This window comes from Marmota flaviventris, chromosome 17, assembly GCF_047511675.1.
Source record: "Marmota flaviventris isolate mMarFla1 chromosome 17, mMarFla1.hap1, whole genome shotgun sequence".
In the NCBI taxonomy this organism is placed as follows: domain Eukaryota; kingdom Metazoa; phylum Chordata; class Mammalia; order Rodentia; family Sciuridae; genus Marmota; species Marmota flaviventris.
Window position 1 is genome coordinate 76,136,357 of NC_092514.1, and position 24,737 is coordinate 76,161,093.

Sequence of the window (24,737 nt, forward strand, 5' to 3'; positions counted from 1 at the left end):
AGTTGTAGTTGGACACAACACTTTTATTTCACTTGTTTATTTTTGTAGGTGGTACTGAGGATCGAACCCAGGGTCTCGCACGTGCGAGGTGAGCGCTCTACCGCTGAGCCACAACCCCAGCCCACTCTTTTTGTTTTTCATTTTGAGATAGAGCCTCAGTAAGTAGCTGAATCTGACCTCCAAATTGCAATCTTCCTGCCTCAGCCTCACCAGACGTGTGCCACCACACCCAGCTTATTGACCGATTTTTGAGTTAAAACATGGTTCTATTCCCGGGATAAATCTCACTTCATCATGGTCTGTAACTTTTTATGCCTTGCTAGTTAATGTTTTCTTTTGTCCTTTTATACGTCAAAAAGTGTCTGTTGTTTATTCACCCTGTGTTTTTTTACTGATGACTGAACTTTTTTTTTTTTTTGCAAAATTATAAACCTAAAGAAGGAAAGTGTTTTGTTTCTTGGTGAAGCATCAGGAGAACTGGCGTATCTGTGGTGTTTGAGAGCGGTCTTCATGAGAATCACAGCTTAGGACATGAAACACACAATGTAGTAGAGGCTTCCTCATCTTGTTTTTAGTATTTTTTATGACAGGCAAGACTAAGAAAAATGCAGAAGGTGGCAGTGAGCTGGGAAGGCGTGTGACTTGGGCTTGTTGGGGTGTGTTCATGTGCGTGCATCTTCAAATCTCTGGTACCTCACGTAAGGAGACAGGCCACAGGGGGATGGAAAAGTTCTAGGACATGTTAGGTATTTTTTTGTTTTCTTTTCCTTTCTTTTGCAGGACTGGGGATGAACCCAGGGCCTCCCAGCATGCTAAGCTCTCCCTTTACCAGGGGGATACTCCCAACTTCTCTTCTTCTTGTTCTTTTTTTTTTTTTTAAGGCACTAAAAAACTAGCTTCAGTAGATTTTTGAAATGCTGATGGGTACTAACTTGTCATTAAAATACAAATCAGTGAAATCTTCTAAATTCTTTTTAATTCATTTTCTTCTAGTCTCAGACCAGTGTCCTGGAGGGAGTCTCTTGTCATGATTTGCAGAAATTTGGCAGCCTTGTGTCTGCCGTGATCACCAAGTCCTGGCCCAGGAACAATGGAGAGGCCGTGGACGACCTGGATGAGATTCTTAAACATCTGCTCACGGGGCCAGATGTGAAGCAGCTCTTCAAGTTGTATGGTGTGTGTAGGGATGGTTGGGTCTGCTGTCCTTTCTCAGGTAGCAGAATAGGGCAAGGTGTTTGATGACCTGATCCTCAGCCTACATGTGCTGAGGTTTGGTAAAGGCAGGATGGGCGGGGGTGCCCAGGCAGGTGCTAGGCATCTTGTGTAATAAAGAGCATCTAACGGCAGAGCCACTGTCTGCTGAGTGCCTGCTGGACATGTGCTCCTGGGGGCACACACTGTCCTTGAAGCAGCCCCTCTGAAAGTGTCTGGGGCAAGTTGCTTACCCAGGGTGTTGGAGACTTCCTCTATCAACCATGACGAGTGTGACTCGTCATGTGTCACCTTCCAGACGTTCTGCATTGCCCTGAGGACAATCGTGCAGGGTTATGTGTAAATTGCTAGATTCAGATCTTGTAGTGGGAAAGCACTGGGCATGGCAATACAACCCAGGGCAGATGATGGTCTCAGCAAAATCAGCCACACCCAATGCCACAGGAGGGGCAGGAGCAGTGCAGGAGCAGCGCGGGGGTCATGAAGGTGGCTGCTGTGTGCACTGGCCTGGCAGCTTGCTGGAGAGGAGTGCACTTCTGTTTTGAATGTCCGCACTCTGCGCACGCAGCAGGATACGTCTAAGGTTTCAGGCCCGACAGCTCTGTTCCTGTTATTGCTGAGCAAAGCACCCTTGTCTAGATGTGCGTGGGTTGGTCCATTTTCCCACTGAAGTCATCTCAGCTGCCTTCGTGTTTTTGTAATTATGAATTAAACTGTGAGTGCGTGCGCATGTACGCACATGTGTGTGGTGCTGGGGACAAAACCAGGGCATTGGGCCTCCTAGACTAGCACCCTACCACCACTCTGCACCCCAGTCCCCCGCCATCTTTGCTTTTAATGGTAAAGGTAACTCGGTCGTCCACGATACTAACTGAGCCTCATACTACTGTGAGATAAATAGTCTGGCAGTTAAACTAGGCACATTTTAAAACGCCGTCCTCTGAGGTCATCTGAAAGCTCACATTCCAAGTTTTGAGCTGCAGCCAAGATAGGCAGAGTGTGAAGGCTCAGGCGTTCAACCCTGTGGTTCTCCTGGCTGACATTGGCCATCGGGAGGGTCTCCTCTGTCTAGCAGGAGAGCACTGGGGTAAGACAGGTATGGGAACAGCTGAGTGAGGCGGCAGCACTTCTGGAAACACCGTGAACGCAGCCAGTGTCAGGTGGGCATGGCGCTGGGGGTGAGGTTCTAGAGGAAGCAGGCGGAGGGCCCGTGGGCTCACCATGTTCCTCATCTGTTCAGGGACGGATGAGAAGCTGTTAGACAACCTCACAGAGGACGCCAAGAGGTTGATGGCTGCTGCCAACTCTGTCTTCATGAAGGTGGCTGGTGACGTCCTAGATGGGTCTATATTGATCGGACAGTTGGAGCTGATCCTGAAGCACAGAACCCAGTTTCTGGACCTGTGGCAGTTAGGTGAGCTGCGCCAGGCTGGTGTGAAGCCTGCGTTCACACGTGTGCTGGGTGTCCTCTTCCATGCCACCAGGTGGAGGCGTTCTTGTCTTCCTGTGGTGACTGCAGGGCACTCCCAGGGAGAAGGGGGTGTCACGGAGAAGTGTCTCTGCCTTTGGTGACTTTGTCATTGTATTCCAGAGAAAAAGAGTTTTTCATTCCAAGAGGGAAAATGTGACATGAAGGAGACCCTGGAGTGGAGGAGGGGAGAAGTCGTGTTTCTGAAGAGCGAGAAGAGACAGGTGGACAGCCTCCTGAGGCTGAGCAGGAAGGTGAAGCACCTCGTCCAAGGTACGGCCCCGCAGTCGCTCTGGACACCCCTGAGAGCTGTGGGGCCCGGAAGAGGGCCACAGAGAGCAGGGCCTTATTTGGGGGTCAGAGCTTTTAAAACACATTTTTAGCCAAGTTTTCCGTGAGTCTGCCGGGGGAAGCAGGCTCCGCTCTCGCTCCTGTTGCTGTGCCTCCAAGCCCGTCCACACCCCCGGTTCCCAGCGTCCTGTGCCAGCTTCCCATGGGGTGGGGTGGGGGGATCGCTCTCCAGTCTGGGCCCAGCACTCGAGGTCACTTGCTGCCCTGTCACGCCCAGTGGTGCCCTGAGTTACTGGAGCAGTCTTCGGGCCAGGCCTTCGCCATGGCGTGAACACAGGATTCACAGGCGAGCCGTGCCGTGGACCAGGGCCACCCCATGTTCCGGCAGAGCTTCTATAGCGGTGGAATTGCTCTGCTTGTCTTGTTATCTCCTTTTCCCCTTTTCCATCGTGTTTGTCTCTAATTCAACGCCAAACTGTACCAGCCGTCTGAGCAGACGTCTCCGAAGGGTCTCCAGGATGGAGGGCTCATTTCTCTGGTGGGGAGGTGGCCCTCATCTCCCTTCATCTCCCAGGGTTGCCTTGACCTCTGGGCCGGTGGGGCAAGTCCCGCATCCCTGGCTTGCCCTTGACTCCTGTTGGACAGAGCGTGGCATCTTCTGCTTGCTGGGAAGGGGCACAGGAGGCCAGATTCAGAACTGTGCCCCTGCTGTAGGTTGATCGTTGGGCCAGGGACAGAATGTCCGTCACAGTGCCGCCTGGGTGCTGCCTTGGGACCTCACATGCAGCCTTGCTGCTCATCCTCTGCATGGGGCTCATTGTCCTTCTCTGGATGCTCTCGAAAGCTGACTGGCCCTGGTGCCCTGACATTGTCGTAAAAGTGTGCTCCTCAGCTGGGGCTCTGGTCTTAGAGCTCGAGGACTTTCTCCTGAATTGGTTGTTTGTGCTTTTCTTCTTCCTGGGTTCACATCAGCGGCTGCTGGGCCTCCTGGTGTGGTTTCCAGCTCCTGTGACATCTCTCCTGTTTGGGCTTTGCCTCCTGAGCCTTATCAACCTCCTCCCACAGCCGGGCATTGAAGTCTTCATTTCAGCACTCACATATATTGAATTTGAAGGCACTCCTTTTTTTCGTTTTACTTTGATATCCCAGATTGAACTCAGGGGCACTCGACCTCTGAGCTGCACCCCAGCCCTATGTTGTATTTTATTTAGAGACAGGGTCTCACTGGGTTGCTTACACCTCAATTTTGCTGAGGCTGGCTGTGAACGCTCGATGCTCCTGCCTCAGCCAGCAGAGTGCCTGGCACTTTTTTTTTTTTTTTAATAATCTTTATCTGTAGATAGACGCAATACCTTTATTTATTCATCTTTTGTGGTGCTGAGGATTGAACCCAGGGCTTCTAGAGTGCTGTACCACTGAGTCACAACCCCAACCCTTCCCCTTTTTTCTTGAGAGATCTGTTTATATACTATGGTGTTCTCATGGTTCGTGTTCAGTGTCTTATCTTTCTGAGATTATTGGTGTTCATAAAGATCCTCTTCTCCTCTCATTGTTTCTTGTTTTGTCCAAGTTGCTTTTACCTGCTGGCTGGCTTTCTTTTCTTTTCGCTGGGAACAGAACCTAGGCTTTTCTTTTTTATTTTTTTTTAATTTTTTTTGGTTGTTGATGTACCTTTATTTTTCATTTATTTGTATGTGGTGCTGAGAAGGAACTCAGTGCCTCACACATGCTAGGAAGCGTGCTACCACTGAGCTACTGTTGGGATTTTTGGTGTCTGTTTTGCATTTTAAAGACTTTCCTGCCCAGCAGCTCTGGAGGCTGAGGCAGGAGAACTGTGAGTTCAAAGCCAGCCTCAGCAACGGCGAGGCACTAAGCAACTCAGTGAGACCCTGTCTCTAAATATAATACAAAATAGGGCTGGGGATGTGGCTCAGTAGTCAAGTGCCCCTGAGTACAATCCCCCAGTACCAAAAAAAAAAAAAAAAAAATAGATTTTCCTCTTCTGTTTAGAGATTTTTGTTGTCTGTGTCTGTGAACCAGTCTCCACAAGTGGACTGACATGTTAAGGGCTTCTGGGCATGGCCCCTGGGGCTCTGTGGCTGCCCTGGAGTTGACCTGGTCCTTGAGGGCTTCTCCTGTGGGTCTCCCATTTGCAGCCCCTGCCGGCTGCCAGGTTCCTGGAGCCAAGAGGGAGAGGAGGAGGTGAGCCCACTTTTACTCCAGTTCTTCTTCCTGAGGGCCGTGTCATCCTCCCCGTCCTCGGTAGCTGCCTAGGACAGGTCTGTGTCTAGAGAGGCCTCCAGGCCTGAGAGCCCTGCAGGTGGTCCTCCCTGCCCTTGCCAGGTGGGGCTGGACTCTCACTCATTGCTTCTTTTTTTTTTTAGAGGCTCTTCTTTTTATTTATTTAGTTTTCGGTGGACACAACATCTTTGTTTGTATGTGGTGATGAGGATCGAACCCAGGCCACAGGCATGCCAGGCGAGCGCGCTACCACTTGAGCCACATCCCCAGCCCCTCATTGCTTCTTAAACACACCTTGAACCCACTTCCTGATCCCTCTCTACCTCCCCTGGTCTAGGGTGACCTTACAGCTAGTGTCCTTGCTTGCCAGGAGCTTGTGCCAGGCCTGACTGAACTCATGTCACTGTGTCCCCAGGGTCTAGGTACTCAGGCCCCAAGTGTCCTTTGCCTCTGGTGTGGCTGTCTTTCCACTTCTAGCTCCTGTTGCTCTCGGCAACTTTTCTGCTCCTCTGGTCCCTGCTGGTTGTAGTCTTTTAAAAACAATTTCTAATCCATCACTGGAGTGAGGTTTGGGTGGGAGGAGATGGACGTGTGTTTCCAACTGTCCTGTCCACACAAGAGCTTGCAGTCTGCTCTTTATCATGAAAACTGATGAACAAGCCGCTGGTGGGGTGGAGGGGAGGAGGGATGAATCTTCCTGAGAAAAAATTCTCAGCAATGGTATTCACTTGTGTTTTCTTAACAAAGAAATTAGAAATACTGGGAAAGTAAAATAAGATGCCACGTGACTGGCAGTCTCACTTCTTTGTTTCCTTATGGTGTCCAAAGTGGATTTTGGAGAGATTGAAGCAAGACACTCAGAAGACCTGAACCTCAAAAGACTGAATGAAGCCATGGTGGTGAGCCAGCCATCGTCCTTGGCCTTCAAGCAGATGACGCACTACAACCTGGATCCCAAAGCCCAGGAATTGGCTGGAACGATAGACTCGCTGATAGACAGCCACATCTTCCAGGTTTTCTGGGAAGAAGCCGCAGAATCATTGAGTGATCCCAAAGGGGAATCTGAAAGGCCGACCCTTGAGCTTCTAGACGCCTATGAGTACTTGTACTCGCCTTGTTACCAGAGGTTCACGAAACTGTATCAGGATCTGAAGTCAGGAGAGGTCACGTTTGCAGAAATCAATGTCATCTTCAAGGACTTTATAGATAAATACAATGACCTGACTTCAGACCTCCAGATTATGTGTAGAGTAGACCCCCAGGCCCAGAGAGGCTGGATCTCGGAGCGCGTTGAGCAGATCAAGGAGTACCATAGCCTGCACCAGGCCATCAGCTCGGCCAAGGTCATCTTGGATGTCAAAAATAATTTTGGATTGACTGGCGACTTCAGTGTTCTTTACACTTTAATAAACTTTGTAAGTTATTTGTTGGGGGCTCCTGTGAGGTGGGGGCTACCTCAGACTCCTCAGAAGCCCCAGGGCTTCTGGGAAGGACAGTGTGGCATCCTGTTTCAAGGGCTCTCGTCTGGGCTGCACTGGAACATTCTGAGACCTGCGTTTTTACCTTTGCTTAAGATAATGTGACTATTCCTGAGTGAGTGAGTTTTTTTGGATCAATATGAGAACCAAAAATTTAGGATAGAGAAACCATCCCCTTTCCCAGAAAAATCTCTTCTCTTTATTTTATAAAATCACAAAAGGAAATGTTTTGCCATCTGTCCAGGTATCTCTCCTAGTTCACGTGGGAATTTCAAACGGTACGTTGCTCCCACTGTGGCTCAGGCCCGCGTCTCTTTGTCCTGTTTCCTAGCCCCAGGTTTATCAGTGTGTGGTTCATGTTCCGGGAGAGACAGATATGATAGTGCTTAAAACTTAGCAGAGTGTGGAATGGTCCGTACCTAAACTTGAACCTGTCAGCACGTCTGTAACTGCCCTAAACAGAGAAGTCAATGATTTGGACCTGGTGGGGCTGCCGTGAGGAGCAGGTTTCAAAGTCCATAAAAGCTTCCTCATGGGACCTGGGTGCCGTGGACAGTAGCTATTGCAGCCCAGCAAGGAGCGCAGTGGGGGTCATGCTGTCCTTTGTGCAAGAGTGTGTCACCCTGTAGCTGTAGCAGCTGCTGGTCCAGGCACACGGGAGGGCAGGCATGGGTGGTCGCTGGTGCAGCCCACAGCAGAGCTTTGTTTTGCAGATTGATGACTTTGAGGCCACCCGCCATGAGAGACTGGACCAGATCAGCCCGCAGCTCATCCGGGCCAAGAAGCGGCTGCAGGACATCAGTGAGCCCCGCCGCCAGTGTCTGCAGGAACTGGCTCTGCAGAAGGAGTTCGTCAGCTGGCTGCACGAGGCGCTGGGAGGTACGGGGGAGCTCGGCTTCAGGTGTTTGCCAAGTGGGGCTCCGAACTGGAGGCCATCCCACCTCCATCGCGTGGGTGCGTCAGCTGGGGGACAGTGTCTGCCTCCAGGCCCACAGAGAGTTTGCCTCAGGCTAGCTTCTCAGGGTTCTGGTTAAACTGTTTCCTGAGCTGCTCTCTCCATCTGTGGAGTCCAGCGTCGCTTTCCTGAGCATCCTTCCAGCTCATTCTGCCAGAGGCCTGGGCAAGCTCTTGGCTGCATGGGCCGTTCCTGCAGCAAGTGGGCAGAAGGTGTGCATTTCTTTCCCTGCCTAGGGCTGGGCACCTGCATGGTTGTGTGGATTCAATTTGGGATGGGGGATAGGTAGGAAATAAAGGCCAGGAGGTGGAGAGGGACAGCACTGACACCACAGAGGCCTGGGGCCTGCTTCCTTGTGGCCCTGAGGCTACACTGGCTCCGCGCTCATCCATCACTGCTGACTCTACCTTCTACTCCTGAGTCTGCTTTGATGTATGTTATTTGATTAATAATTAACCCCAGGAGAATTAGCTCAGTTTTTTAAATAATTAATTGTCCACATATTGGTTACCAATTGAACCTGTTTTTGTTTAAGTAATGATGTCTGAGAATTAAAGGAAATAAGGTCCACACAAGGCTAGTACAGTGCCTGGGACATTGTCTGGTAGAGGTTAGTTGTTGGTCAGTGGTGGGATCATGTACTGCAAAAGTAAAGGTGTCCTGGAGTTGGAACTGAAGGCAGGAAGTGGAGCAGGCCCTAGATGTTTACTAAGTGTCCACTGATGGCCTCGCTAAGGACCGTGCCCCAGGTGTGATTTGTGCAGCATCGTGGCATGGTCCTGTGCTGACCTCTTCTGTGCCCCCAGGCATCACCGAGCTCAAGGTATTTGTGGACTTGGCCTCCATCTCGGCTGGAGAGAGTGACATTGACGTGGACCGGGTGGCCTGCCTGCACGATGCTGTGCAGGGCTACGCGTCCCTGCTGTACAAGCTGGACAAGAAGGCCGGCTTCAGCGAGTTCATGGAGCTGCTGAAGGAGCTGTGGAAGGCTCTGAAAAACGACCCCCACCTGCCCAGCAAGCTGGTGCGTCTTGTTCCTGGTTCTAAGGCCTGGAGACTTGCAGCCCTGGGCAGCAGCTGTGCTTTGAGGGCACATGGTCACGGAGGCATGTAGGCAGCTGCTTGAACGCATGTTTAAAAGCAGCTTTCACCTATGGACATGCTTTCTTTGTCTTGGGTGGGAAGGGAGCTACAGAACTGCAGGTCAAGAGCAGTGTCCGCCCTACAGGACAGGTGTGGACAGAGCACGGTAGGAAGCATGTGAAAGGGTGTGCAGTGGTTTTCTCTAAATGATAGTAATCACCCTTTTATTTCTTTCATGTAGTCTTCACAATCTATTAACTTTTTTATCGGAAGAAAGACAACATTGCAGTGAAGTGCATGTGCAGGGTCTGGGTTCACGGTGCTGCATAACTTGCCCAGTGAGCAGAGACGTCCAGAGGCCTGCAACAGGCTCAGGACGTCTGCCCCTGCGAGTGGATGGCGGTGGGAGATGCAGAGACAGAGCAGTTGGCAGTTTTTCTGCCAGAAGCTCCCGTCTGTTGCAGTTTTTCCTAAGTTCTTCTGGTGGTGTTTGGGGACCGTGGCAGGACAGTAAGAACACAGGGCTGCTGTTCAGTGACGAATCTCTTCTCGGAGGGCCTCTGTTCTGGGGACCCAGCAGTCGGTGGCTTCCCTCTGGGGAGCGCAGCCTCTGGCTCTCCACCCAAGCATCCGTCAGTGCAGGCCATATGCACTCCAAGGGTTAGCTAGGAACCCACGTCAGCAAAGCCACACTAAGTGACCAGGGTCCTGAGGGAGTGACACTGGGTGAGCAGCTGTACCTGGAGCCCTGGGGGAGGGTGGGTGCAGTTTGCCCAGCAAGGGCAGAGGCAGGAGGGAGGAAGACCTCATTCTCACCCTGGCCCATATTCTCTGCTTTTGTCCCAACAGCGAGACTCTGCCAGGAATCTGGAGTGGCTGAAGACGGTGAAGGAAAGCCATGGGTCCATCGAGCTCTCGTCCCTGTCCCTGGCTACTGCCATCAATAGCAGAGGCATTTATGAGATCAGGGCACCCACAAGTGACCAGAAGGTGAGCCTTCCTAGATTCAAGGTGTGGTGTTGGTGGCATGCACTGGCCCGCTGCCGAGTCGGGGTTTTAGCCACCAGAAAATGACCTCTGAATATATTGTGCCTCCCAGATCTCATCAGATGCTGTCCTGCGCCTGATCCTCCCTGGGGGTCACAGTGGCCTGGAGCCAGGGCGCTCCTACTCTTTGGAAGAGCTGAAGGATCTTTTAAACAAGCTGATGCTGATGTCTGGCAAGAAAGACCACAAGAATATGGAAGTAGAAAAGTTCTCTGAGGTGAGCGGCTGCCGCTGTTGCCTCAGGCTGGGCACATTCACTGCCCCGCTGCCCATGGAGGGACAGGGGCAGGGGTTGGCCTCTGCTGGGCAGAGTGACTTCAGAGAGTGGAGCTGGTGGTCTGCAGGGTGCACCTTGCCTGGAGAAATCAGTAGAGGGATAGGTCCTGGAGGTATTAGGTCCCCCAGGAGGATCTGTCACCAGCTGGTAGTTGAGTTAGCTGCGTGGAACAGGAGGTGACCAGGGAGGAAGAAGCATGAATGCCTTCATTTACTCTGTAAATTGGCAAAGTCAACCCCTCAAGATTCTGATGGCACATGTCTGTGACGCCAGCCACTTGTGCGGCTGAAGCAGGAGGATTGCAAGTTAGAGGCCAGCCTCAGCGATTTGGTGAGATCCTGTCTGAAAATGAAAAGGGCTGGGGACATAACTCGATGGTAGAGCACTCCTGGAGTCACTGCGACACAGGTTGTTGGTCTGTGTAATGGTCTCTTGCTTGTGTTATAGCTTCTTTCCTTATAGTGTTTTTGGATTTCACAACTGACTTTTTCCCCCCAGTGCTGGGCGTAGAGCCCGGGCCCGGCACGTAAGAGGCAAGTGCTCTACCACCCGCCCAGCCCACAGTCGACATTCCTATCCAGCACTGATCACTTCCAGAAGGAGGGAGCCCTCTCCTGAGGCGGATCCTGTTTCCCAGTCACCCAGCCCCTTGAACCCGTGTGTGTCCAGTAGCTCACTGTGAGGTCTGCCTCATGCCCCTGTGTCCCCCAGGTATTCTGCCACGTGCAGCGGCTCATGCAAGCCTTCCTGAACCTGTACTCTGCGGGAAACCTGCTATTTCGGACCTGGACTGCCGAGGTCTACTGCTGCCCCAGGAACGGCGTCTCCGTCCGCATGGACTTCCACTTGGAGTTGGTGAGCCAGCTGACAGAGAGTGGGGACGTCCCCCAGCTCCTGGAAGCCCTCTGCAGGCAGATGGAGCGCTTCCTGGATGACTGGAAGGAGCTGGTGAGCAGGAAGCGCAGGGAGCACTTCTACCTCAACTTCTACACGGCCGAGCAGCTGGTCCTCCTGAGCACCGAGCTCATGAAGCAGAGACCCAGCGCAGCTGCCCTCATGATGCTGTCCTTCATCAAAGACAACTGCACCCCAGCCGACGTCTTAAGGGCCACTGTGGGGTTCAGTGAGGGCAGCGGACACCGCGTGAGGACAGTGACGGAAAAGTTACTTCCATTGCAGTCCTCTGAGATCAGCCTGGTGACCAAGCTGAGGGCCATCATGGAAGAGTCCCTGGAGAGCATGAGTGTCTTTCTGCCTGGCTGCCTGGACCTGGAGGCCCTGGGCCACTGTCTGGCTCGCCTGGCCAGGATGGGCAGGCCTCCTGTGGAGCGGTCTCTCCCCGTGGGTCTGCAGGCTGGCCAGCCCAACCTGGTCTTGTGTGGCCACTCTGAGGTGCTGTTGGCTGCCCTGGCCATCTACATGCAGGCCCCGGGCCAGCCCCTGCCTACTTTTGATGAGGTGCTGCTCTGTACCCCAGAGACCACATTAGAAGAGGTGGCCCTGCTCCTGCGCCGCTGCCTGGCCCCGGTTCCCCAGGGGCACAAGGTCTACAGCCTGCTGTTCGCGGATCAGCTGAGCTACGAGGTGGCCTGCCAGGCGGAGGCCCTCTTCCGCAGCCTGTGCACACAGTGTCCCCGGGAGGACTACCAGCTGGTGCTGGTCTGCGACGCGGCACAGGAGCGCTGCTACCTGCCCTCGGCCTTCAGCCAGCACAAGGCCCACCTCATCCCCCAGGCCTCGTCCCTCCATGCCATCCGGGACTACCTGGCACGTCACTACCAGGTCCCAGCACAGACCCTGTCAGCAGCAGCTGTGTTCAGAGACCGGATGTGTGTGGGGATCGTGTCCTCGGAGAGAGCCGGAGTTGGTAATGAGAGCTCTGGGGTGGGCAGGGCAGTCCTTCAGGGCTGCCCACTGACCCCTGCCTCTGTAGCACCTCAGATGACACCCTCTGCAGGTGGGAAAGTGAGTCTCAGGAGGGTCTGACGCCCTGCAGTCAGCGCTTCCCCTAGAAGGGGACCTCCTTTTGTCCCAGGTTGCAGTTCCTGGAGCCCTGCTCCTCCCCGGGGGCCCTTTTGTGCAGGTCACTTTTTTCCTGCGTGGACTCTGCCGAGTCCTCCTGGCTGGCCGCGTTGGCAGGAGCAGAGGTGCAGGGGGCGTGGCCCAGGAGGCGGGGCCTCGTGCTCTCCTCCAGGCTTCCTTGGACTCCCTCCCGCGACAGCACTGCGCCCTGTCAGGACCGAGCCGGCTCCCCTTCCCTGGGGACACCGCTCTGCTTTACTTTATTACACCTCCACTGCTGTCCTGCTAGTGGCCTGGCTGCCGGTGCGGCGGGGACTCTGGCTTCGTGGTGGACTGTGCTCCGATCTGGTGTTCCATGGTGTCACTTATGAATTTTATACAAAGAACTTTTTTTTTTTTTTTTTTAAACTGGGGATTTACCCCAGGGGTTCCCTATCTCTGAGGCACATTCCCAGCCTTTTTTATTTAGAGACCGGGTCTTGCTAAGTTGCTCAGGGCCTCACTGAGTTGCTGAGGCTGGCCTTTAACTTACGGTCCTCCTGCTTCAGCCTCCGAAGGGGTGTGCCACTGCTGAGAAGTAACTTCTAGTCTCTGGATCCTGTTTCTCTTGGTCCAAGGCCTGGGGATCTAATTTCCTTATTTTAACAGGGAAATCGCTCTATGTGAAGAGACTGCATGAGAAACTGAAAAGGAAGTTAAACAACAGAAAGGTGCCTTTAAAGATAATCCGGTTGACAGAGGCTCAGGTGGATGAGAGCTGTGTCCTGGGCTCCCTCCTGCCTTTCTTGGATGCTCAGTACCAGAAAACACCCATGCTGTTCCACTTGGATGTGACTGCTTCGGTAAGTGCTGTGTGGCAACTGGATGGCCATGTCAGAAGATGTGATTCCCAGGGCCCACCTGTTTCTCCCTGTCCGAAGAGTCCTTCCCTTCTACGCCTGCCCCTGGTCAGTACCCTTCTCTCAGGGAACAAGACAGAGGGTCCAGGGGCTTGGGAGGAGTGGTCATCAATTATGTCTTTACAAACCTGTGCTCCTCTGTTTCTAGGTACAGACTGGAACTTGGGTCTTTCTTTTCAAACTCCTCATTTTGCAATACCTGATGGATATAAGTGGGAAAATGTGGCTTCGGAACCCGCGCCATTTATATATCGTTGAAATTCCAGAAGGAAATTCAGGACTGCTAAAGCGGTCTTTAAAGCTGGTATGTACATGGGGCATTTGCAGGTGGTCACAGCACACCTTCAAATCTGTGTCCTGTGGCCTGGGTGACACGTCTTAGTTGTTTCTCACTCTCACCTTAGGCAAGCAGTGAGCAAAGTGTCAGGAATACATGCTTGGAGATAGGTCTTAAAGCTCACTGGATTGAGAATGCTCTCATGGATTGGCAGCATCTTGGATCTTTCTGTATCCGTCAGATCATTACAGGGTGGAGTCCCAGCTATGCTGAGTGCAGAGGTTCCTCCATGGACAGCCACCACCTCCTTCACTGCCAGTGAAGATGGCAGGGAGACTTCATGCATGGGACCCCATTAGCTGTCAGGAGGGAGTTCTGTGGTCACGTGGGTGTTTGTGGTTGGTGAGAGATGGAGCCACAGGAGGCTGGGTTGGAAGGCTTCCTGGTTAATAACACAGCTGTTGTGGTTGGGCTTCTGTGATGCCCTAATGTGCAGATGCCAGCCTCTGTGAACAAGAGCCTGCTGAAGGCCACGTGCTGCCAAGTGAGGGTTCTCCTAGAGGCCCTTCCAGGGTAGAGCGTGGAGGGTTAACTTGGGCGTCTTCCAGGAAATCACCTTCTCACTTCTTTGTCTCTTCTTTGCAGAATCCACATGCCCCGAAGTTCAGTTTTCTTGACATATTCCCCAAAGTCACCTGCAGACCTCCCAAAGAAGTGATAGACATGGAGCTGAGCCCTGAGAGGAGCTTCCTGGAGCCTGGAATGGACAGGACCGAGTTCCGCAGTGCCACTTTCCAAAGACCTTTCCAATACTTAAAACGATTCCATCGAAAGCAAAACCTAGACACATTTCGATACGAAGAAGGGTCTGTTGAAGGCACCCCGGGGGAGTGCATCCAGCACCTCCTCATCTACTGTGGGGTCATCAACCCCTCCTGGTCAGAACTTCGGAACTTTGCTCGGTTCCTCAACTGTCAGCTGAAGGACTGTGAGGCCTCTGTGTTCTGCAACCCAGATTTCACGGGAGACACACTGAGTGGCTTCAAGAACTTTGTGGTCACCTTCATGATCTTCATGGCAAGAGACTTTGCGACTCCAACACTTCACACCTCTGACCAGAGCCCAGGGAAGCACACGGTCACCATGGATGGGGTTGATGAAGAAGACCTTGCCCCCTTTACACTCCGAAGGAGGTGGGAGTCAGAGCCGCACCCATATGTGTTCTTCAATGGCGACCGTGTGACAATGACATTCATAGGCTTCCATCTCCGGCCCAATAACAAGGGTAGTGTCGATGCCATCAACCATCTCAATGGGAAGATAATCAAGAAAGATGTCATGACAGCAGAACTGTACAGGGGTCTGTCGCTGCAGAGGGTGCCTTTTAATGTTGACTTTGATAACCTGCCCAGACATGAGAAACTCTTGAGACTCTGCCTGGCACTGGGAATCCCATGGGCCCTGGACCCTGATGAAACATACGAGCTTACCACAGACAACATGCTCAAGATCCTGGCCATTGAGATGCGGTTCCGCTGTGGGATCCCAGTTATCATCATGGGAGAAACCGGCTGTGGGAAAACCAGGCTCATTAAATTCCTTAGTGATCTGCGGCGTTGTGGTGCCCAGGCTGAGACCATGAAGCTGGTCAAGGTCCATGGAGGAACAACTGCAGCCATGATCCACTCCAAAGTCTGGGAAGCCGAGGATACTGCCTTCTCCAATAAGGACCAACACCAGTTGGACACCATCTTGTTCTTTGATGAAGCCAACACAACAGAAGCCATAAGCTGTATCAAGGAAGTCTTGTGTGACCGGACTGTGGATGGCCAGCCCCTGGAGGAGGACTCAGGCTTGCACATCATAGCTGCCTGCAACCCTTACAGGAAGCACTCCCGGGAGACCATCTGCCGTTTGGAGTCGGCTGGTTTGGGGTACAGGGTCAGTGCAGAGGAGACGGCAGACAGGCTGGGCTCCATTCCCCTCAGGCAGCTGGTGTACCGTGTCCACGCCCTGCCCCCGAGTCTGATTCCTCTGGTGTGGGACTTTGGGCAGCTGAATGACACTTCAGAAAAACTCTACATCCAACAGATTGTGCAGAGACTGGTGGACCACGTCAGGATCAGCGAGGACGAGACTTGTGTGATCACGGAAGTGCTCTCTGCCTCTCAGAGGTTCATGAGGAACACTAAAAGTGAGTGCAGTTTCGTCAGCCTCCGGGATGTGGAGCGCTGTGTGAAGGTGTTCACGTGGTTTCATGGCCGCAGCGAGATGCTCTTGGAGAAGTTGAACACCTTTCTCTGCGAGTCCCGTGTCAGCAAAAATAACTTCAGGAGAGACCCCGTCCTCTGGTCCCTGGTGCTGGCAGTGGGGGTCTGTTACCACGCCTCCCTAGAGGACAAGGAGTCCTACCGCAGAGCCATTTGCAGGTCCTTTCCAGAACCATATGACGACAGCCGGGTCATCCTGGATGAGATCACGCACGCACAGGATCTTTTCCTGAGTGGGGTGCCTCTGAGGAAAACCATAGCCAGGAACTTGGCTCTGAAGGAGAACGTCTTCATGATGGTCATCTGCATTGAGCTGAAGATCCCCCTCTTCCTGGTGGGGAAGCCTGGCAGCTCCAAATCTCTCGCCAAGACCATCGTGGCCGATGCCATGCAGGGCCAGGCCGCGCACTCCGCTCTCTTCCGCAGCCTGAAGCAGGTCCACCTGGTGTCCTTCCAGTGTAGCCCCCACTCCACCCCACAGGGCATCATCAACACCTTCAAGCAGTGCGCTCGCTTCCAGCAGGGGAAGGACCTGCAGCAGTACGTGTCTGTGGTGGTGCTGGATGAGGTCGGCTTGGCAGAAGATTCCCCCAAAATGCCTCTGAAGACTCTGCACCCCCTGCTGGAAGACGGGTGCATTGAAGACGATCCCGCCCCCCACAAAAAAGTCGGCTTCATAGGTATTTCCAACTGGGCCCTCGACCCTGCCAAGATGAACCGGGGCATCTTTGTGTCCCGCGGCAGCCCCAGTGAGAAGGAGCTCATAGAGAGTGCCAGAGGGATCTGCTCTTCAGACAGCCTGGTGCAGGACAGGGTCCAAGGGTACTTCGCTCCCTTTGCCAAGGCCTATGAGATGGTGTGCCAGAGGCAGGACAAGGAATTCTTCGGGCTTCGCGACTACTACAGCCTCATCAAGATGGTCTTCGCCACCGCCAGAGCATCTAACAGGAAGCCTTCCCCGCAGGAGATTGCGCAGGCGGTCCTTCGGAACTTCAGTGGCAAAGATGACATCCCCGCTTTGGACATCTTTACGGCCAGCTTACCTGCGGCCTGGTGCATGGGAGAGGTCAGCACCCTGGAGCTCATTAAGCAGAACATTTGTTGGGGCTTGCAAAGGGGGGCACTTGGAGAGCTGGAAGATGCTGAGTCCCGCTACTTGCTGGTGCTGACCAAAAACTACGTGGCCCTGCAGATCCTGCAGCGATCATTCTTCAGTGAGGACCAGCAGCCCGAGATCATCTTTGGTTCCAGTTTTCCCCGGGACCAGGAGTACACCCAGATCTGCAGAAACATCAACCGGGTGAAGATCTGCATGGAGACGGGCAAGATGGTGGTGCTGCTGAACCTGCAGCACCTCTACGAGAGCCTGTACGACGCGCTCAACCAGTACTACGTCTACCTCGGGGGCCAGAAGTACGTGGACCTCGGGCTCGGCACCCATCGCGTCAAGTGTCGGGTCCACCCCGACTTTCGCCTGATTGTCGTCGAGGAGAAGAATGTGGTGTACGAGCAGTTCCCCGTGCCCCTCATTAACCGGCTGGAGAAGCACTACCTGGACCTGAGCTCGGTGCTGCAGGGGTGGCAGAAGAGCATCGTGCAGGAGCTCACGCGGTGGGCAGAGCAGTTTGCTAATGTAAAGGCCCATCATCAGTTCCTGGCTGGGCACAAGTACAGCCCTGCTGACGTCTTCATCGGCTACCACTCCGACGCCTGTGCCTCTGTGGTGCTGCAGGCTGTGGAGAGGCAGGGCCCCGGGGACCCATCAGAGGAGCTGTACCACAGGGTGTTCGAGGAGGCCAAGCGGATCCTGCTGGACTGCGCCACGCCGGATGCCATGGTGCGGCTGAGCACCTCTGCGCTGGGCTCGTTTGCTGCACAGTCGCTGTCGCAGGAATACTGGAACAAGCAGCAGCACCACTCCTTTGCCGATTTCCTCCAGGCCCACCTTCGCACCGCAGACCTGGAGCGTCATGCCATCTTCACAGAGGTGACTGTCCCCATAGCTTCCCCCGTCTTCTTTCATCCAAGAGTCCTGATCTGGGGCCGGGACGTCTCAACTCCATTAAGTCAGTGCATGGTATGGGAGGCGGGAGTGTCCCCTCTGTGTCAGTCGCAGAGGATAAGCTCAGTTAGGCTTCCCTTGCCTGTGGGTGAGCAGCGCTCTGCTCCGAGAGCAGCACTGGGTTCAGTGTTCACTTCACTTGCCGGCCCTCCCGGGGTGTCAGTCGATTGGCTTGCTTCTCATCCTTGGACCTTGTTAGAGTAACGGACGAGGATGCCTTCCAACAGATGCCCTGAGTGTCATAGGTCACTGTTGTGTAGCCAGGTGAGGGTAGGGATCACAGGCAGTTCAGAGAGGCCTCTTGGGCTGGCTGTGAGGGCTGGCTGGCAGGCGTCAGAGGCAGAGGGCTCCATGGAGCACAGACACTGAGTCTGAATCAGCATCTGTGCAGGAGACGAGGAGGGGACCACTGCCCGAGCGTGAAGTTCAGGCTGTGAGTGCTGGGTCCTGGGGATGGGACAGGTGGAGAGATGCATGGAGGGCCTGTCAGCAGCCTTGACCTTGGTCCTGCCTACACAGGAGTGTGGAGGAAGGTGTACGTAGATGTGCCCCTTGCTTGGGCGATGGCAAGACAGTGGAGCAAGAGACTGACATTGAGAGGATAGACCTGTCAAGAGGCGGCTGGCGTGGTGTAAACTGCAAACGGTTAGCAGGCAGTGTGGCCGAGGTAGTCACCAACTCCATGTAGGGTACAGAGGTGGGGGACAGTCTTCCTGAGCTCACTGCAGCTTTGCGCAATTGCCATGGAGAATCCAGGAAGGAGCCACAGGTTTAGGAGCCAGTAGTGGCATCTGTTTGGCATAGTTTGTGTGTCTGCTGTGGTCGAACGTGAGAATTGGAAGCTGGTCATTGAGGACAGGCCCAGAGAAGGGATCTGAAGTCGGGGATGAAGGACACACTGATAATCCCAGAGGCTTGGGAGGCTGAGGCAGGAGCATCGAGAGTCCAAAGCCAGCCTCAGCAATTTAGCAAGGCCCTCGAACTTGGCGAGATCCTGTCTCTGTATAAAATATAAAAAAGGACTGGGGATGTGGCTTAGTGGTTAAGCTCTCCTGTGTTCATACCCTGGTACTGAACAAAAAACAAAGAAAAAAAGAAAAAGAAGGGGTCTGGAGAGCTGAGGTCCCGTGTGCCGCGAACAGCTGGGTTTGCGCTGTGGAGCGTGGTCCATGGCAGAGAACCGCAAAGTGCCGAGGGAGGAAGAGCTGGTGGAGGCTAACTCTAGTTTTCAGCTGAGCCCTAAAGGATCAGGAGGCTTTTAGCTGGGGACCAAAGCAGAAAGAGAGACGTTGGCATCTTAGAAGGAGACCGAGGCATCTTTGGGGCAGGGCAAGTCTTCTCTCTGCTGATCCTGGAGATCCTCGCCTCAGCCATCCTTGCATGTAAAAGCTGCTCTGGGTCAGGCTTCTTTCTGTTCGAATGCCCACCGACCCCGGGTTCGGACCCAGTGCTCTGTGCCCTTGCTTGAATTCAGCTGATGGCTTGTGTGCCCACATTGCAGGTCACCACCTTCTCCAGACTGCTGACGAGCCATGACTGCGAGGCCCTAGGGGAGGACGTGAAGGGCTTGGCCCCGAAGCCCGTGATCCTGTCACTGCAACAGTTTGACACTGAGTACTCGTTCCTCAAGGAAGTCCGGTGAGATGCCCTGCCTGCCCATCACCCTTGGCCTATGTCCTGGGTTCACGGTGTTGTGTGCTAGGGCGTGGTAACCACTTGTCAGGAACTCTGAGAGGGTCATTGCTCGGTCCCCTGGTGTGACCCTCTGGCCCCAGCTGTAAGTGGCCTTGTCTACAGTCATGTCCACCTGTCTCCTGAGCATTGCCTAGGCCTCTCCTTCGCCAGTGGATTGCGTCCTCACCTTGTGGAGGGGGACCCCACCCAGATGCTGGGTTCTGCATGGCCTGAATTTCCCTTCACTTTGTGGAGTACTGTGATCCATGTTTTTGTTTTGTTTCACCTGTAGTGCTAGAGATTGAACCCAGCCAGTCTACCTCTGAGCTGCGTCCCTAGCCCTTCATTATTATTATTTTAGATTTTGAGACACTATCTTGCTGAGTTGCTGAGTTGCTGAGGCTGGCCTGGAACTTGCGGCCCTCCTGCCTCAGCCCTTGATCTGTGGCTCCCGTGTTTTAGGACAGAGGACTCACTTGGGTGATCCCTTTTTCTTTCAGAAGCAGCTTAGTGAAGACGGCCAGATGTAAAATCCTCATCGTCCAGATGGATTTTGACGACGGCGCTCACAGTGCTCAGCTGGTTGCGTCAGCTAAGTATGTTCTTGGGATTTTTCTCAGAAAATCATTGTAAGCCAAAAGCTACCCAGGACCTCTTAGAGAATTTCCTCCCTGAAAAATGGTGTGGAGACAAGAAAGTCTCTCCCTCCCAGCCCCTGACATGGGCTAGAGACACTAGAGAGGAAAGGATGAAGGGAAAGGCCAGGAATGGCCCAAAGGCGGGAAATGCAAGACCCGTCAGTAATGGAATGTTCGTGGTGGGTGGAAGAACGCGTTAAAGCCTGTGTTTGCAGTCATGTTTGGGTCATTTTGGTTTTGAATTGCACAATTTGAATTAAAGGACAGTGTGGGGTGCAGCTTGGTGGTAGAGCACTTGCCTAGCATGCCTGAGGCCCTGGGTCAGATCTCCAGCACTGCATATAAAGAAAATAACTTACTACAAGTTTAAGGGCAGTAAGACTATGTAAATAAATTAATATTTATGTACATTTTTATAGTGTCCATAGAGGAAATGTGATGCTTTCAGAATTAGCTGTGTTCTGTCACCTTATGTCACTTAAGAGTGACTTCTGCCTTTTTAAAGCACTGAGACCCTAGTACAAGTTAAGGTCCAGCCTGATCCGACAGGGGGGTTGCAAGGACACAGAACCACAGGGTACTCTCTCGAAATGGCAAGACTGGCAAGCCCCCTGCTCTGGCACATGTGGCCCCTGAGGAGTGCTGCGTGGGGGTTCTGGTCAGCAACGAGAGGGAGGAAGTGAGCCTGCCAGTAGGAAGCCACCCTCCTCCTGTCACAGAGATGTGGTGGCCCCTGGCGGTGTGGAATGTGGCCAAACCCCCAACAGCTCCTGGGACATTCAGCAGCCACATCACGACTGGGCTTTTGTTTAGTTGCTTGCTTTGTTTTAATTTTGTTCTCTTGATAGGTATTCTGCCATCAATGAAGTCAACAAAATGCAAGGAACTCAGGGCTGTGTCTTCATCTATTTCATCACAAAACTGTCCCGCATGGGCAGCGGAGCATCCTACGTGGGATTCCATGGAGGTAGGGCCAAAATACGAGTGACTGTCTTTACGTAGGTCTGAGCTGCTTCTCTGGTCCCAGGCTGCCCACATTCAGGTCAGATACCAACCCCTGCTGTCTCTGGGCCCCCCGCCACAGCCCTCGCCCTGGGATCTGCTGCTGTGTCAGCATGGCCTGGCCCATGCTCCTGCTCTGCTCTTGCGCCTGCTCTGGGGAAACACTATCTTCAAATCAGCCCATCTCTTTTTCTGTGGAATGGTCACCAGCTGGATTATATAAGACAATTGTTATTCTGGAAAGAGAGAAATAAGTCTTATGATTTCATAGGTGGAGAGCCAACCCGTCAGCACCTTGTAGCCCTTTCTAAGTATGATACAGTAAGTACAGTGAGATGAACATAAAGAACCACAAACTGAGCAGGGTGAGGTGGCACAGGAGGCTGAGGCAGGAGGATCGTGAGTCCCAAACCAGCCTTTATAAAAGCAAGGTGCTAATCGAATCAGTGAGACCCTGTCTCTAAATAAAATACAAAATAGGGCTGGGGATGTGGCTCAGTGGCTGAGTGACCCTGAGTTTAATCCCTGGTACCCAAAAAAAAGAACCACAAACTGGATCCATGCAGCCTTTGCACACCATTTAGTCAGGCTCAATCTCATGTTGATGGTGAGCATGCTGGTGTGGATGTAGTGTCTGGTGGTTCAGGAGCATAGACTCTGAGGTACTAATTGTCCCTCTGGCTAAGTAGTGTGATTAAAAATCTGGACAGAGGTGTGTCCTTGCTTATAACTGGTAAGAAGAAAGCCGCAAAGACTTGAGAAGACTTCATGGCCTTGTTCCTCACAGGACTGTGGAGGTCTGTGCACATCGATGACCTCCGGAGGTCCACAGTCATGGCCTCTGATGTGACCAAGCTGCAGAGTTTCACCATCAGCCAGCTGTTCATGCCAGGAGGCAGCCCTGAGCGTGAGTTGTAGGTGGCAGTCTGGGAGGTGGGGGAAGGCAGGTGGAAGGAGCTGAGCCCGGCAGCCTTCTGTGGTGCCGGAGTCGGTGCTGCCATGCCTGAGTCATCTCTGGTCTCAGCACCTGTCCTCTGCAGGAACTCAGGATGTGCCCGGCTCACAGTCCAGATCGCCAGGGCCACTGAGGGCCATCGAGCGCACCCAGGGTACCAGCTGGTGTGCTGTGGGTCATGTGCCAGCTCTCAGCCCAGGCTGTGGGCCAGCTGACCAGTGGATTTTGTGCTGATCTGGAGGATCTGGGGCCGCCATGGAAGCTTGGGACAGGGGAAATGCTGGCCAACTGCAGCCGAAGCACAGATGTGGTACCACCCACCCCTTCCTTCTCCAAGTGGTAACTTGATCGTGTTTCCTTCACTTGCAGCGAAAGGCAACCAGGAGGAGGTGATGGAGGCAGAAACCAGCAAGTCAGGGGAGGTGACAGAAGAGGAGTTGGAAAGGGAAGGTCCTGAGGAGATGGGGTGTGAGGCTGCGGATCTGAGGGACAGTGATGTGAGTTCTGGGGGAGCCCGTGCAGCTGTTCTAGGGTCAGGCTGACCCCTGACTTCTCTCTTCACTTGTCAGGACTTACCAGGACAAGATCTGCCATTCCCTTCTTTATGAAGCCCCCTAGGTAGCTCTGCCCCTTCCCTCAACCTCTGACGAAATCCCTGATGTCTGCCACCACCTTGCCAGTGGTCCTCAGGGGGTCAGGCAGCACACAGGTCCCAGCCCAGGGAGGTCGGTAGGTCGGCCTCGCCTTGGAGACTCACATGAGGCCATCCTCTCGGGGAGCTTGGCTTTCACCCTCCCTGGCCACGGCAGCAGCAGACGACGTGCTGTCTCCCTGGCAGGCACAGGTCCTGGACACCACCCGACTGCTGCGGAGCTGTGTGCAAAGTGCCGTGGGCATGCTCCGGGACCAGGAGAGCTGCCCGCGCAACGTGAGGAGAGTCACCGTCCTCCTCAGCCTCTTGAGCGGAGTCGGCAGGTGCAGTGGTACGAGTCGGGTCCCTGCTTCTCACCCTGCTCCAGCAGGCCCTTCCTGAGCAGTGGGCAGCAGCTGGCGTGGCAGCTGGTGTAGTGGGGATCCGAGGCCGTCTCCAGACTTCTGCTCTAGAGTTGGCCTGCCCAGAGGGCCCGAGGCTTCCCTCTTTGGGGAAGCCAGACAAGCAGCACCATAGAGCCTGCAACTTGGTGCCCCTGTGTGCAACAGATTCTGTCCCTTCTGCCTTTTCACAGCCGCGTTCTTGCGGATATCCAAGGAGCGCCTCTCTGTCCTTCTGAAGAAGCAAGAAGAGAACCAGCTCCGCAGTCTGAAGGAGTGGGTGGGGCGAGAGGCTGCGAACCAGGACGCGCTCCAGGAGGCCGGCACCTTCAGGTGCGGAGGGTGGCCAGGGCGTGGGGACCTCCGCCCTCCCAGCTGAGGGAGCGCAGCAGGTGTTTCTCTACCTCTGAGCATGCAGAGCTTTATTTCTGCTTCAAGAGCCCAAAGCAAACCTGGATGGTAGTCTTGAGGGGTATTGGTCCCCTGGATGGTGGTCATGGGGGATTGTTGGTCACCTGGTTGTGGTCATGGATGGTGGTCATGGGGGTTGTTGGCCTCCTTTTTCTGCTTTTGTTTGCTTAATATTTTTCATAATAGAAAACAAACAAAAAAATGTTCACAGGATGTTTGCCAGCATGCCATAGACCGCAGCCAGTTTGCCTTTAGTTATTAAAATTGAGATGGTGGTGTGCAGGGAAGTAGCAGAAATTATCTTCCCAGCCTACTTCTTGAAGTAACAGAAGAACAAAATTAGGACCCTGGAGTGTCATTTATTGGCTGTGGACCTTTGTCTTCAGTCTTCAGATGACCTTTGAAGACCCTGTGCTGTGGGGACAGGAGCATGCATGGGATCTCAGATGGTGCTTGAGCCCACCTGTTGGCAGAGATATCTCAGGCCACTGAGGTCCTCCATGGTCCCCCAGGTCTGCCCTTCTCCCCCGACTCCCTGGCTCCAGGCCCTCTCCCCGGATGGCCGCAGTGGGAGTGTGGGAGCAGGCAGAGTGTGGGCAGCCAGGGCCCGGGTGCGGGCTTCCCCTCTGTGGAGCCTCCTCTGTTGGGTTTTCTCTCCTGTGCTCCTGACTCCCTTCCCACTACACCTCCTAGAGGGGTTTGTGAGACCGACACTGAACATCTTACGCCTCCCCGATGGACGGTCTCCATTTCCTAGCACACATCCAAGCCCTGTTCCCGTCGCCCCTTTGCCGCTGTTGCTCTGGCCTTGCTGGCCTCCGTTTTCATTGCCCCGTGGACTCCACAGCACTCAGGACAGGCTTCCTCCCTGTGGTCACCTGCAATGTCCAGGAACAGCTGGACCTGGGGCTGGCAGGGCCATGAGACGTCATGACACTTCACCAGCACTGTGTATCTGGGACTTAATGTCACGTACCCTCGGGGCTAGATAGCTGGCTCCTTGGGGTCCTCTACATCACAAGCCCTGGTTTTTAGTTCACCATGTTATGTGGCCTGTTGCTTTCGATATTCTTTTTGATTCTTAAGTTGTTTGAGTTCGGTCTCTTGGAGGCCCTCTGAGGGGACTGCATTACTCTCGAGCACTTCCCAGGATGCTCAGCTGTGCCCAGCCCAGGGCCCCTTTCACCTCACCCTACCATCCTCTGTGCATGTTCTATTTTGGGGGTCTTAAGTGATGTTCTTGTATAATAGGATATTTGTTCTCTCAGTAGATGTTTTTAAATCCTCCTAGAATACTGGATATTGTATATTCAGAAGTGTTCTCTTCATACAAAAGCCCTCATTTTTTTTTTTTTGAAACACAATTTGTAATTCTTGTCCTTTACCACAAGAAATTGTGGAAGTTTTGTTGTTACGTAAAAGCACAATTTAATATGAAAGTGA

At 53.5% G+C, this 24,737-nt stretch overlaps 1 protein-coding gene across 1 annotated transcript in view; it reads left to right on the forward strand.

The window, feature by feature from the left end:
• The window catches only part of Rnf213 (ring finger protein 213), a 92,940-nt gene that overhangs the window by 34,298 nt on the left and 33,905 nt on the right, over positions 1 to 24,737 (forward strand). Inside the window, exons 17-35 of the mRNA XM_071603976.1 lie at positions 994 to 1,174; positions 2,453 to 2,626; positions 2,804 to 2,953; positions 6,041 to 6,627; positions 7,404 to 7,569; positions 8,452 to 8,669; positions 9,578 to 9,718; positions 9,828 to 9,992; positions 10,764 to 11,919; positions 12,723 to 12,916; positions 13,122 to 13,277; positions 13,896 to 17,507; positions 19,084 to 19,220; positions 19,757 to 19,852; positions 20,743 to 20,861; positions 21,684 to 21,803; positions 22,221 to 22,348; positions 22,690 to 22,834; positions 23,078 to 23,216. Coding sequence (XP_071460077.1) covers positions 994 to 1,174; positions 2,453 to 2,626; positions 2,804 to 2,953; positions 6,041 to 6,627; positions 7,404 to 7,569; positions 8,452 to 8,669; positions 9,578 to 9,718; positions 9,828 to 9,992; positions 10,764 to 11,919; positions 12,723 to 12,916; positions 13,122 to 13,277; positions 13,896 to 17,507; positions 19,084 to 19,220; positions 19,757 to 19,852; positions 20,743 to 20,861; positions 21,684 to 21,803; positions 22,221 to 22,348; positions 22,690 to 22,834; positions 23,078 to 23,216 — 7,784 coding nt within the window. The remainder of the gene's footprint in view (positions 1 to 993; positions 1,175 to 2,452; positions 2,627 to 2,803; positions 2,954 to 6,040; positions 6,628 to 7,403; positions 7,570 to 8,451; positions 8,670 to 9,577; positions 9,719 to 9,827; positions 9,993 to 10,763; positions 11,920 to 12,722; positions 12,917 to 13,121; positions 13,278 to 13,895; positions 17,508 to 19,083; positions 19,221 to 19,756; positions 19,853 to 20,742; positions 20,862 to 21,683; positions 21,804 to 22,220; positions 22,349 to 22,689; positions 22,835 to 23,077; positions 23,217 to 24,737) is intronic.